This window comes from Poecile atricapillus, chromosome 2 (genome assembly GCF_030490865.1).
Source record: "Poecile atricapillus isolate bPoeAtr1 chromosome 2, bPoeAtr1.hap1, whole genome shotgun sequence".
NCBI classification, from domain to species: domain Eukaryota; kingdom Metazoa; phylum Chordata; class Aves; order Passeriformes; family Paridae; genus Poecile; species Poecile atricapillus.
The window spans coordinates 118,020,197-118,035,487 of NC_081250.1; the positions used below are offsets into that span (position 1 = coordinate 118,020,197).

General features: G+C 39.1%; 1 protein-coding gene across 1 annotated transcript; it reads right to left on the minus strand.

Annotated features, from left to right (window-relative positions):
* Positions 1-325: 325 nt before the first annotated feature.
* GGH (gamma-glutamyl hydrolase) lies at positions 326-15,282 on the minus strand. The gene is made up of 9 exons (XM_058833844.1): positions 15,012-15,282; positions 14,106-14,220; positions 12,664-12,714; positions 9,461-9,545; positions 7,026-7,164; positions 6,071-6,177; positions 5,862-5,952; positions 4,450-4,587; positions 326-2,301 (listed from the first exon to the last, which is right to left on the minus strand). Exons 1-9 carry the CDS (start codon positions 15,130-15,132, stop codon positions 2,180-2,182), a joined length of 969 nt encoding a protein of 322 aa, XP_058689827.1. The 5' UTR covers positions 15,133-15,282; the 3' UTR covers positions 326-2,179.
* Positions 15,283-15,291: the final 9 nt, after the last annotated feature.

Sequence of the window (15,291 nt, forward strand, 5' to 3'; positions counted from 1 at the left end):
ATTAGTGTTACCTTGCTGATCAGTGGATGTTCTTCCCACACAGCAACAAACAAGTTGGTTAGGTTCATATGCCAGATTTAATAAGATGAGTATGGTCACATGATCTTCTCCTGCTAGCAGTAATTCTAAAAACTGTATTAGTTCTGTCAGTGCAATGAAAAACCATATATGGATCTGACTCATCCTGACTTGCTGGCATGACCACAGAAAGTAGATATAGGTTGCGACCTCCTCCTGCTTTATGACTATCACAGATGGAAACAAAAAGACAATGACTGCTGTCAGTGCTTCATCTGTGGTATCTAAAAGACAACAAAAATACAAGTCAGCTTGAATGAAAGTTTATTTCACATATCATATAAAAATCATGCATATCATCAAATAAGGCTTTACAAGATACAGGGTATAAAGGAAAGACACAAATTCATAATATATAAATTTCTCTCATCATATTACACACAATACTCTTTATAGTTACACATTTAACTAACTACTACCATTGCAGACATTTCACTTGCAACATTGATCTTGGGTTTAAGGCTAAAATCTGCCCATTTTACTTAGGTAAATTCTTAGAGCTATTCCAAAGAACTCAGCCTGAACAACAAGTAGAAGACTGGACTTAGTTTCTAAATATCATAAGTGCTACATTTACATGCAACTGTAGAGCACAACCCTCTTTTTAAACTTGGTTCTATTCAGGAGTCAGTTAATAAAGTTACCTATACTAAAAAGATAACCATATACTAAGTTAGCTGATATGACAAATGGAAAAATATCTCATGTTTAAGCTTGTAATTACCTGGAAGTGTTTTTCTGCTAGTCATAGTTAATGTTTCCTCATAGTTGTTTTTTTAAACTGATGCATTTCACATTCTCTTATGCAGCTGCTTCATGATAAAGAACAAGTTAAGAGAGTGTTTTACTTGAAAAACCTGAGAAACTTACCAGACTTATTCAGATATGGTACCTGAGAGTATAAAGTTCTACAAAACAGAGCTGAAATTTATAAACCTGAATTCTTCATAAACTCCAAATCCTTGTTAATGTTAACAAGAATTTGGAAGCTATGCTTGAGAGGAGAATGATATCTTATTGTCTAACCTTAGTTCCTTTTCAGACAACACACAAAACCACTGAACAAAATTTTCACCAACTCTGGAGCAAAGCAGAGAAAAAAATGGTGTCAGTGTATTGCATGCAACTGTTATTATCACATCATGATACCTTTAACAGGTTTCTCATATACATTCATCTGCTGTTTAAATTCTAGTTGCACTGAACTATCAAACAAGACAGAAACTACCTTGTTTACTAATATAATGGCAATCTACCTCTTGACTTCAAGTGAAACTCTATCCAGCTACAGCAAAAGTCAGATACTTTAGAGAAAAAAATAGGTTTACATTCTTTTAAACACAAAGGAATGAGTGTCTGCATATCATATCTGGCTGCTGACTCCAGTTACTTCAAGAAGAATTCTTGGAGGCTATATAAAACCGAGTTGAAAAGTGGAATCAGCACTGAATTGTACCCTCTAACTTACTTATGTTATGTGATATTTGCGATATGAAGGCCTCACAAGGTTTAAGGACGCCAAATAATGCTCAGTGCACAAGAGAAACAGTTTCACAAATGAGATATAATGTGCTTCTTAGGCAAAAATGTCTGTTTGCTATCATCCCTAACTATTTTGGTCAATTTCTGAAATGACAAAGGAGTCCCTGCCAAGAACTTGTCTGCATACACATATCTATGACAAATTCAAGAGTTTCATTTGCTAAATTGTTTGAAAAGGACAAGATTTTACTAAATGGTGTATCTAAGTGTCTAGTGCTGTCATAGTCCACAACATTTTACAATGTCTCATATTTTAAAAATATATGAAAGCTTTTCCTCGTACCGAAGGTGATTACTTCAAAGTTTATTAGCATAGTGAAGTCCTTCCTGGAAGAAAAATAAACTTTTCTGTAGCTTGCCTTAAAGTGTGATCCAAGATGATTATTATGTTATTGAATGTAAATTTATATATTAATGTTTCAATAGTGCAGAAGATACACAGAATAAATCATTGCAAAGGAAAACTATTCTAGCTTTCTGTCACTGTATAAGCTTAATTACACAATGCTGGCAAATAATTCCATTTATTAGTAACATCACAGCACCTTTGACAAGATACTCAATCAAAAAAATAGGTTTGCTGAAATGCAGAAAATGGTCCTGTATAAACTGGGTTATAATTGTAGATCAATTCTTTTGTTTCCTCGTCTTCACTGGAGAAATGGTGCATGCTCTTCCTGGCTGTAAAACATTGTAAAAGTACAGATAATTTTAATGTTATCCTCCTCAACAATTTTATCTTGGCAAAATAGGTTATTTTGTGTAGCACAACAACAAATGGAATTACAGTAGCTTGTATGTGAAGAACTGTGAAGATACATCTTCAGAAAGCTGGTTACAGCATAATTTATTAATGGAGAGGGAGAATTTAAAGCCGAAACTGCATGAAATAGCTATCCATGAGATACTGGCAGTATCTAACAGAAATACCAGTACTTTTAACCCGAAAGAAATGCATCAGAGTATTTGACTACTGAAAGCTGCATGGACTGTGCTGGTGAGGACAATAAAATTTAAACCTCCCCTGGTTTATCATGTTGGCAACTCTACAGAAGTTAAAATTAATGAAGGAAGGATACAAAAATGGTATTTCAGTAGAATGGTTTAGTTACTAAGTGATCACATGTGAGTATATTTTTACCAGCTGAAAACAGTTTACATTTTTCATCTTGTGGTTTATTTTCAAAGTTGGGAAAGATATTCTGCCTTACATTAGCTAAAAATGTCAATTACTCATTGCAAAGTTATGATATGGAGTACTCAGTAGGAGCAGCTTATGTTTCAGTACCTCCCCAAAAGACTGGGGAGATAATGAAGAGTAATTTAGGATTTGGTAGAAGAGATGGGGGTAGACAAAGCTGGCTGAAGAAAGTTTGCTCTACTGGAATTACAGGTCAGTAGATCAAAAAGCTAGTGACACATCTGTGTGGCACTCTGCACAAGCTCCTTGGATGTGTACACATACCTAAGAGAACTCACACACAGTGTGTCTCAATGGGATTTACAAGCAGAGCTGGCACTTGTTTTGCCTTCTTAACTTGGATAAATGGCCTGAGCAAGCTTACTCCTATTGGGAATACAGTCTGCAGACAGATACTAGAGAAAGTAGCAAACAAAGCTAGAAAACACAGTGCATTCTAGTATTAAACTACAAAGTAAAACCAGACTCATACTGTATTTTCTCCTATTCCCCCCCTTTATTTTTGTCATAGTCTGCCACCTCATAAAAGGGCCTGGGTTGGAAGGGATCTTAAAGATCTTTTTGTTCCAATCCCCCTGCCATAGTCAGGGACACATTCCACTAGACCAGGCTGCTCAGATGCCCAGTTATGCCCAGCCCTAAGTTCCCTATCAAAATGGTTTTGCTAGTGGCTTCACAAAGAGAAGTAGGACTATTTTATGTAAAAAAGCACCTTGAACTTGTATGTAATGCAACTTTTAGTTCTACACTCTCACTGACCAGGTCAGCACAAATTGCATTTATTTACATCGCTGTCTAGTTTCTTCATTAAGTTGACTCTTGATTTGAGACCAAATCTAGAGACCAAATTCAACCAGCTTAATTATTATGTTCTTCATAGTCCCCATCAAGGAGGTAAGATAATTTCATAAAACAGTCCAGCAAAATTATTTAGTAGGGAGGAATTAAGGAATAAAGTTTGATTCCTTCAAATACTCCTCTATTTATATCCTGCTTATTTATAGCAAAGATGAGAAGTGTCATAAACTGTCAAAATGCTATGCATTAGTTACTTCCAGATTCTCAGGGCATAAACAACAACAACAAAAAAAATTAGCAGCTCTGCAAAATTCAAGAACTCCTTGTGATGTCTATAGTATACAACTGTAGGGTACCATATTGCACCCCTCTGGCACATCCATACTGCCCAAGCCCTATTTATAGTCCTGGTGTATGCATTTTGCAAGCAAAATTGAGAACACATTGAGTGACTGTAAGCCAGTTTGAAACTGAAGACGACCCTGGAATTATGAATGGAGTACTTTTTTTGTTTTATTGTCTTTGTGCAAGAGAGGCCAAAATGTTACAGGGATATTTTGAAATGGTAGAAAGTCACAATATTTTTAGAGACAGCCTAGTGAAAAGAGTTTGTGTAATGCTTGGCCTTTTGATGTTACTTTCACTAAGCCACTCTATTTCTAGTATCCTTTGGTGTTTTATAAGCCTATAAAGCTTGCAGAGTAATCTTCTCAGAAAACTCTATGAGGTACTGAACTTTGACAGATGAAAAAGAAGTCTGTTGTCTTCAAAGTTATTCAATAATGCTTCACTCTCACCCCCAATATTTATAGATAATAAACTTTTTTTACCTTCATTAACGAAAAAATCAGCCATATAATATGCTGCTCTTACAGCAGATGGTGAATGTGGAATGCCTGGAGAATCCTTCCACTCAAAAGGATTTTTCTCTGGATGCCATTGCATGCCATAAATTGGGTATCTGTATGCTACAACGAAACACAAAGTTTGTAAAGGAGTATGCCTTAAGGATTATGTAATTAATCTTACTGCAAAATAAACTCAGAGGATAAGCTGCAAATGTACCTCACTTATCAACAGTTTCACAAAAGCTTGAACATCAAGTTGAAACACTATTAAAGTCATAGTAGAACTGAAGGAAAAGCAAGAGATATGGTAAAAGAAGGGTCACATTCCATGCAAGAAAATATTTGTATGTAATTTTTTTTGATTATTCATTTCAGAATTAATGTATATACACACTAAAAAATAATGTTTCAGGTGTATCAGTCTCAAAGCTTTCTATCCTCTTGCCAGCATCACTCAGCATTCTCAGCCATACAGGATGCCAATTCCATGGGAGAGATCCAAGTCTTTGTATCTCCTTGAAGGCCAAGTCAATCCAGGGGCAGCTCCCACCTGCTCCAGCCAGGCCTGATACACTTTGGGGGAGTCAGTCCTCAGCTCTCTTCCAAGGAATAGCAGCACAGCAGCTGATGACTGCTCTGTGATAAACCCCTTGCAGGCACGGGTGATGCCTGTCATTAGCCTAATCAGGTTTGTTGATCAAAGCGCTACTCCTCTCTTTTGGAGGCCAGCCAGGATGTCACACAGAAGAATCCCATTGGTGAAGCTGGGCCCTACAGTAGGGCTGCTAGTGGTGCACTGATCAAGATAAAACACTCCCTGAAGAGCTAACTTCTTTCCTGAGCTGAGCACGCCCAGCGTGAAACAGACAAAACAAGTCGCGCAAAAGGCAATTTTGGAAATTGGAGGAGAGTGATTTCCAAATTTGGAGAAAAGCAGGAGGGCGATTGCCAGCGTTGCCGCTAAGGTAATGAGGGATAGTGCTGTTCCCTCGGCAGCCTGGAGTGTTCTTCCCCTCCAGCAAACAGAGAGCAGGGGGAAACACGAGCCTGAGCGGGCAGCTGGAACTCGTGGCTTGACAGAGGCACAATGCACTGTGCAGGGGTTCACCTGCTGCAGCACAAGCGCTCTGCAGTCACACCACAGCGCTCAAATACACCAGTGCTAAGGAGTGACAGCATATCTGGAAGGGGAACGGCGGGTGGGAGGAGTATTAAGGCTCACGGTACTCAAAAGATAAAATACCCCTGCAAACAGAATTGCCAGGGCACTGGCAAGGCTGATGCTCACCCCGCTATTTCAACAACTTGCAATATGAACTCACATCCAAGCCACAACACTCCTAAAGAACTAGGTTGTTACAGTCACAGTTTCCAAAGGAAATTAATTTCCTTACCTTCCATGGTAGATATAAACTCCACTTCATCATCAGTGTTAGTGGTCAGAACATTATAGAAATTACGAAGCTTTTCATTATTGGTGAAATTCTGTAATAAGGAGAGAGGGAAGAGGGAAAAGGTGTTATTTGCTTATTTATTTATAGTTTTAACAAAAAAAAGTGCTTGTATGCAGGAAATAAAAAGATCAAATAAAAAGATCAAATACCTCCATGGAGAGGCTCCATACATGGAAGTTTGATGTCAATGGCTCAGTAGCAAGTGAGCGTATTAAGTCATCCGGGAAATTCCTGAACATTTTACTGTCTTTTGCAGCTATTACAAAGAAAAAAATTGTGTTTTCCATTACTGAAACTGGTCTCAGATGGACTTATACTGACAGAAGACAATTAATAAAATGTTGTATTGAACTTTTTTGGCAGTAAAACTTTATTATTTTAGAATATCCTGCAAAAAAATATCAGTGAAGTAACTACAACAGATTTCCAATATGCTGTTACCACTGTCTACCGGTCTTGACCCAGAGAGGATCCAACTTAGGCAGCAAAGTTCTCACTAAAATAAGCATCATTCTTTGACATTCACTTCAGCAGCCTTTCCACTCACAACGAGCACAAGTGACAGAATTTGTGAATGCTACTTATTTTTTTGATTACTCACAAAGGGTAAAGTATCAACAGAGGCCACACTTTACAAGTGCTGCCTAGTGCCACATCTCTATCTCAAGGGACCTCTGTAATTTCAACACTAATGTGTTGAAAATAATGTAATGCTACCATTCATCATGAGGAAAGACATGACTTGAGAAATTTAAAATCACCTGCTCTCCAACTTTATTAGGTTCTGAACCTGTGAATTTTGTTCAACTTTTGTTCAACAAAAAGCAGACGTTATCTTGTAGGTCCAAATTTTCAAATGACTCAAAAAGCCACAACTTTGTTTTTTGCAGACTGCTGTTGGTTTCAAATGGCTTGTGCTCACTTCTCTTAAGAAGTGACAGCTGCACTGACTTTACTAAAACAGTCAATACAACTTAATAACAAAGAATTTAACAGAAGATAATCATCATGAACCTCGCAAATATTCACCCTGTAGTATTTATCATGAACAAAACACAACACCTCTTAGCAAAACTCAGACATGAGATGTAATTAATTTTTCACCTGAGGTAAAGTTCAGAGGGAGTGAAAATCCATTTGTTTTGGTACGAACAAGCAAAATTTCACCACTTGTGAGATATGTAAGCTCTTCGTGTCCAAGACATGTTCCCCATATTGGGAAATAATCTCCTTTATCATTAGCCTGCAAAATAAAAGCAACAACACAAGGAAACAGTAATGAAAATGTACAGAAAAGAGACTGACAAGAACTTCCTCCTCTTTCCACTTTCTTTTGTGTAGGTGAGAAGTATAACTACTACATTACTATGAATTGCTACCACAGGAATTATAACAGTTCAACTGCAAAAGAAACAAGTACAGATTCCCTTAGAGTCTCTCCTAAAACATGAAGGCTGAAGGATATATATGTGTTTTGAAGCAGCAAACTGAGCCTAATGTGGATACTGATTTGACTTGGGTTCTACAAGTAATGACTAAGAGCAGCCTAAACAGAAGCCACAAAATGGCAACATTTCTCTAAAAAAAGTGATCATTAGAAGGGTCTGTCACCATTTTGAGAGAAAGTTTTCTACAAAGCACACTCTGATCACATAGCAAGGGACCTTTGCAATGTCTGTGCTCACCCAACTGTATTAAGAAAACATGAATCCTACTACCAGCATAGCTACGGTCTTATGTGACATACCTATATGATTGTTTAGCTAGCAGGTTTAGACCTGTGTTCCAAAAAGACAAAATGTACACTTAAGCAACATTAAAAAGTGCCAATCATTTTCAAAAGAATAAAAATTGGGAGGTCAGTGTGAAAACAATATGAAAAAAAACAAGGAGAAAAAGAAAGCAAAAAACACAACTAGTTTCTTGGGACCTAATGGTGCACATGCAGTGGAAATCTGCATTTTTAAATGGTTTACACCCAATAGTAAGCATGTGTTGGAGACTGGGATGTTTCAGAACTCCTGTTTTTGTGAAATCTGACTAGTTTTTCTTAACTTGTTTCTAAACATTTTTAAGTTATGCATACCACAACACACATACCACTCCTGAGATCTGCTGCTCAAAGCCATTTTTGAGAAATCTAAAATTGACGGGCTAAGAATAATTATGTTCCCCTACTCCATTACCGACAGGATGGTAATAAAAGCTCACAGAGCTGCTACTTCTCACAGCAAAACATGGAAGATGTACAGAAAGAAGGCTGATAGGGCTGCAGAGTCTTTATGACCACCCATAATGTATAACGAGGCACAAACTTCCATGAAAGACAGACAGTGGAGTTGAAAGTGAGAACTAAACTACTGAAGGCAAAAATAGACTATAGTTTAAAACCAATTACAATTGAAACAAAAGTTTTTGTGTCCCCTCCCCTTTTTTTTAAAATAAACTAGAGCCTGGAGGCCAAGCATGTATTAAACAACACTAAAGACGTCACATTTTAAAAACTAATTTAAGAGCTAGAGAACAGTATTTCCTCTATTCATGTTAAAGCAGAGCCAGATCAAAGTAAATTTCTCATTGTGAACATCTGCAAATGAAAAGGACCCCTCAGCTTTAGAAAAAGATAAAATTCATTCATTCTGTACTTGTAAAGATACTCTACTATTGTAGCTTACCTTACATATGTAAAGCCAGCAATATTTTCTAGTGCTAATTAAGATTCAAAAGATGAAAATCAAAACATAAAATTATCGCAAACAGCAATGGAAAAAAACTTCTCCTTTGTTAGAAAGGGTTACCTAGGATGAACTGAGTATTTTCTGCCTTTCAGTCACTGGTAGTACACATATCATCTAATAAACCTGTCTCTCTGATCATAAAATGACATAGGCAATTCAGTTCATCACTGTGAAATGTTAACATAATTTCATAATTGTACAACAAACCACAAGAAACCTTTGCCCCAGTGCTAAATACCAAGGCACAGGCTACAGTTCACACAGTGAGCAGTTCCAGAGACACAAATGAAATTGCCTCACATAAAAGTGAGACAGTCTTTGCAAGACTCACCACAAATAAAGACAGACAAAAGAATAAAAACATTGGTGCCTCAGGGACTGAAGAGTAAAAGGAGCTCAATTACTGAATTGCAGCAGCTGACTGGTCCTGTGAATAACACTTTCCTGCACTTCCTTGCCTGCTGTTGGAAAGTCAGCAGCAAAGGTGAAAGAGCAATTCCTCATTGGAATACTCACACAGAGTCATAAAGCCTCAGGTACAATGAACAAACAGTACCTTGTCACCTGAAGAACTCTGGAGTTTAAGTCCACAACACAACATATAACAGGAGTGGGTATCACAAGTGTGAATCTTAAGCTATTAATACAGAAGTTTTATGCAGAAGCAAGAAATAAGCTATTTTCAGGCCTACAGTTAACCCACTGAATGACAGTGCAAAACTATGAAAAATATGAACCCATCATTTTGATCTCTGAACAAACAGTGATAGTAACAAGAACCAACTGCTCCTTACTAATTACCTCCAAGGCCTTGTGGTAAAATATCTTAGCAACTCTTGAATACTCTGAGGTCCTAAGATCCACACCACCTCCTGGAAGAAGTACCCTGAAAGGCAACATCCAAGAATATGATTAGCAACAGTGATCAACCCAAAACTTGGACAATATACACAGAGAAATGTCTGATAGCAGTCTTAAGGGTATGATTTAAGTCTAGGTTTCAGAAATCTACAGGCAGATATCTATGCTCCCATTATGGACAGCAGGGATCTAGTCAGGAGATGCACTGCAGATTCAAATAGGTTTTCAAGAGCAGACACCTGAGTGGTGGGTAGATTGAACAGCCCTGTCAGCTCCACTGGCTGTACTGACTAGCATTCCATTAATTATGTGAGTTTGGACAGCTAGTGCACAGGCAGACAGCTAAGTTTAGGTGTTTCAGTCTTTAACTTAATCATAGTGTTCTTAGTCTTGTTCTGCTGAAGAATGGTTACTCTATCACAAAGTATAGATCAAGCCTAATGCAACATATGGAAGAAGAAAGTAAACAGAAAATATACAAAACACACAGATTTCAGCTGGTACTCAAAAGGGCTGCAAGCCATGACTGTCATTTCCTATCCTGATTCTCAGCTGGCTCTCACTACCACTTTAAAACTCTAGCCCAAATCTCAATTCATTCTGTTCAGCTTCAGAAAAATAGAATTGTGGCCCTGGCACAGTGACCCTCCTCTTGGAGACAACAAAGATCAAAACTTTTCCATCAAAAGGGAAGAAAAGTATGTTTGACCATAACCTTTGGTCACACAGAGCTAAGGAAGACAATCTCAGGGACAATTTCACTGAAATAGTACACAAGCTTTTTCCACCACAAAATATAATCAAGAATGGCAATTCCCTGTGTGGCTCCCCAAACCTAAAAAAAAAAAAAACCACCACAGAAGAAAAAGATTCAGCAGAGTCTAGGAGACATATGACATGATGACACAGAAAATATTCAAGTACCATCAGAAACAGTAACATGAAATAAAGGAAGCCTCTTCTGGCTGTAACTGGAACAAGTGCCTGCAGAACCAACAAAACTGGATGTGTTAGCACTCCTTAACCCACTGCTGCAGAACCTCAATTGGATTTACACAAGTCACATCCATTAATTGTTGATTTTTTACCGAAATAGGTGTAGGATTTCCTCTACATTTTTGTGCTGTGAAAATGGCAATCTGTATCTGTGAGATACTAACAAGTAGTTAGAAGCAAATAACATCTCAAATGATCCCAAGCATTTGCAGAGCAAATATTCATTTAAACCCTTGTGACCATTTTTTTTTTAAAGTAAGTAATGCACAGGCTCAAGTAACAGCTATCAAGTATTTGGTGGAAAAGCAGTATTCACAAAAATACAAAAAACTTTACTTCCCAGTGTCAACATTGAAAATTAATACAGCTGAAAGTATTTTCAAAACAGACCAGATTATTAGAGATCTAATTAGACAAATAAGGTGATCTTTACCTGGAAGTGGTAGAAAATTCACTCCACCCGTTCAATCCAAAACCTGGACTATACTAACTAGGAAAGCTGATCATCATTTTTGCTAATGCAAAAAGGAAATAACCCATTAGGTAGCAATGATAATGGCCTGACATTGTCATATGCAGATTGAAATGCAACTACGTGTATTCCAGTATCACCACCTGGTTAGAGCTGATGATTTCCACTGGGCATTTCAATGGCTACCTCAGGAGTAGCCATAAAATTATAAAAAAATAAAGAAAAGACATAAAATTATGTCTTTACTATAGTAAATTTCATGATTTTAAGAAGGTAGCATTTAATAGTAGTAATTTCCAACTTCAAAGAGCAATATGAAAGATCAGTGTATGTCCTCCTTATACTGAATTTCCACAGAATAAAAGTCCCTCCAGAGCTCCTTTTTGTTACTTACACACAGTTTTATTATGGAAGACAATGGATGACAGTGGAAGGCCACAGAAGTAAATCTAGACCATCTTCACTCACCTACATAACACAAACTCAACTGACTTCTGACTGCAAGGACAGAAGAACAAAGAAAGTGGATCTACTTGCCAAACACTTTCTTCTGCATTGATGTAGGTGCTGAGGTAGAAACAATGAGAGACCCCATTGTTGGAAAGCCCTTTTGGCAACCAAAGTGAAGCTGATAGCCATGAGAAAGGGAGGAAATTACTAATTCTGTCTCCAACAGCACAGAGCAGAGAAAAGCATCACTGTCTTACACTCACTTACAGCACAAGAGAGCATAGACCCACATCTTGGTGTCCAGGGCATGCTGATGTAGGACAACGCATTCCCCAAACCGCCAAAGGTCTAAATCTGCAAAGTCTACACATGCTGATTAACATTCTAGTTATATGCACGAGCTTAACAAAGGTATTCATGGTTTAAGATGCTCATCTCATGACTACAAGTAGCCCAATCACATGCTCTGGCCTCACACACCATCACAGCTGTGAAGTGTAGCATCAGCTGATTTTACTCTCCTGAGTTGCACTTTCAGCACAAGGCTAAAAAAAAGAAAAGGTTTTGACTTCTTTTAGTCCACAATAAAACTGTTAGGCAAGGTCACATTATCCCACACTTGAACAGGAAGAATAGAGTTGCCATAGATCCCTGGAAAACCAGGAAGTTTTTCTAACAAATACCTAAGACACAGAATCACAACAGGCGAGACAGACCATTCAAGTAGCAAGAGAGAGCACACATGGAGAAAAGAGTAGAAGAGACTGAAAATCAGAAGCTTTTATAATAGAGATATGAAAAGGATTGAAAGAGGGAAGAAAGGGTAGAAACAGGGATGAAATACTAAGTAAGTGCTATTAAAACATCAAAGTAAGGGTGACAGCTCAAATGAGGAAGACAGAAAAATTAACAAAGAGGAAATGGAGTATCTCCTTTGCAAAACTGCTCATACCTACAATGCTACTTCTCCCTGTCTACAGACAAGCACAAGGGACTGCCAAGGTGAGCCTTGGCACTGTTGTAGATTATCTGAGGTGTTCCTCAAGGAAGGAAAGGCAGCACACCAATACTGGATGAAATAATGCATTCTATGTCTTATTTTCATGTCTGCAGTGCCCAGCACAACCTCTCAAGAGAGTAGGAAGAAAACGTTCTTGAGAACACAGAAGAGCTCAAAAACAGAACCATCAATCCTTTCAACAGAAAATCAGTGTTCAAGACTTACCCATTAATAGAGTGGAATAATTTATCATATTCTTCATCCGTAAGATTTAATCTGAAACACCAAAAAATAATTATAGAATACATACGATATAAAAATATTTGATCACAAAAATATCATCTCTATTGAACAGAAATGTCTGACACAGAAAATATGCAGAAGGCATTCTTTAAACAGAGTAAAATGGACACAAATCAAATGAAACATTTCACTTGAAACTGTTCAATCCACAAGACTGAAAACAGGGCCCTGTCAGGTGGAGTTCCTGATGAGGTACTCTGAGACCCTTTTGCAAGACACTTGAAAAATGTACTATTTACATTAATGGCATGGTTATTATTTCCTGTAGACCGGCAACTCCGGTTTCCAACTGATTCCAAGAAGGGCAGAGCTGCAAACAGTGGGTCACACCCATGCACCCCCAGCCTCCTTGCCAGCGTGGCAGCAGGAAAAGCAGAAAAGGCCTTGGCTCTGTTGTAAGCCCTGCTCAGCAATAACAAAAACATCTCTGTATCATCAACCCTGTGCTCAAGCACAAATCCAAAATACACCCCCACACCAGCTACTGCAAAGAAAATTAACCCTACCCCAGCCAAAACCAGCACAGATGGCCACACTTGTGCAGAACTGATATGCTGGGTGCAAGCAAAAGTGTTCAGTTTTGCTGCAAGTAACTTAATTGCCAGAATTGGAAGCATCCATTCATTGGTGACGCTTCTGGTCAACATTCTGAAAGCTCCAGCAGCTATGTGAGAAATGCTGGCTTCTAATTCGGGCTCTTAATTGGTGCTCTTATTGGACTGTGTAAATACATACTATTTTATTTTTCTGCAGCTGTATTAGTATTGTTTTTAAGTACTGAAATTTATAATTTTATCATCTGGCTTCAGTGCACTTAATATTTTACAGCTAAGCATCGGTATGAAGCACTGTCAGTTGCTACTCTGCTACTTTTCACCAAACAACCAAAATACAAGGATATAGTGACCCATAGTTTGAACAGAACTAGATTTTCTTTTCTGAAAGGAGTACTGATAGCCTTCCTTGATTCCCTGAATTCCAGGGCTGCAAAATGTGAAAAAAATATATAGATATCCATGTATCTCAGTACCTTTGTGTGTTTGTGGGGCACTACACTGTACACAGAATATAGCTAACTTCAAAAACCTTGCATGCAAACTACAGAAGGCAATTTTACTGGTAAAAAAAAATTGAGCATTTCAAAGAAAGACTAGTAATGTAAGTAGAAGTATTAAAAAGTACATGTTACACTCTGCTTTTATTACGATTTCTGAAACTCTGTGAGACTTGTGGCATCTTCAGATGGTCTTTGAGGAGCAATAAACACTCAGAAAAGCAGTAGAACTACTTTCTGTGCCTTGAAAATGGTACATACCTTATATAATGCAATTATTATCCACTCCTAAGGATAAAAAAAAAGGTACCTTATTGGCACAGCTCGAGCACCAGCAGATTCGACAAATTTCACATATGAAGCTGCAATATAAGATCTTCCAAATCGCTGGTACTCATCAAAGTGACATTCCTGTGACAATATTCCTGAAGGGCCCAAGGAAGAAAATTAGCACCATACAAATGGCAAATGCTACACGTTGAAAGAAAGTCATGAAATCACTGATGCCTTTAGGTTGGAAAAGACCTCTGAGATCATCAAATCCAACCTACGACTGAACACCACCATGTCAACTAGACCACAAAACAAGTGCCATGTCCAGTCTTTCATTAAACGCCTCTAAGGACGGTGACTCTACCACCACCCTGGGCAGTCCATTACAGTATCTAGTCACCCTTCTGTGAGGAAACTCTTCCTAATGTGTAATCTAAACCTCCCCTAGGTAGCTTAAGACTCCATCCTCTTGTGCTATTGCTAGTTGCCGAGAAGAGACCGACCCTCACCTGGCTCCCACCTCCTTCCAGGCAATGGTAAAGAACGATAATGTCACCCCGAGCCTTCTTCCCTCCTACCCGAACCACCCCAGCTTCCTCAGCCGCTCCTCCAAAGACTCGTGCTCCTTAATTAATTAATTAAGCTCCCACTTCCCATATGCCAGCTCGCAGGGAGACATTTACTGCCCAGAGGAACTGCAGGCACCGGGACAACGGGGCATCAATTACGGCGCCCGGTCACAGGACACCACATAAACACACATTACCTGACTAAGCCTCGGCTATGACTGCTCGCCACCGTAACTTCTCTAGAGTAAGCTTGATTTTTAGAGAAAGCATGTAGAGAATTGATTTTAGAGAAGGCGTAAGGCAGTTTCTAACACCTCTAGCCAAACCTCCGCTGCGGGAGACGTTTCCCAGGCAGGCTGGGGGCGGCCCCTTACCGATGATGGGTCTGTCATTGCGCCCCTCCGGGCGGGCGCGCCGCGACAGGGAGGCGGCGGAGCCGCAGCGCAGCAGCACCAGGAGGAGCGCGGCGGCCGCGAGCCCTGCCAGGCGCCCCATGGCCACCGCCGGGCACAACCAGCGGCTGCGGGCACGGCTCGGAGCAGGGCTCGGCTCGCCGCCGGGCACGGCTGCCGCCTGGGCTGGGCCGGGTCCCGCCCCCGCAGCGCCGGCGCGGCCGCCGCACGGCTCGCTGGGAAATGTAGTCCCGGCGCGCTG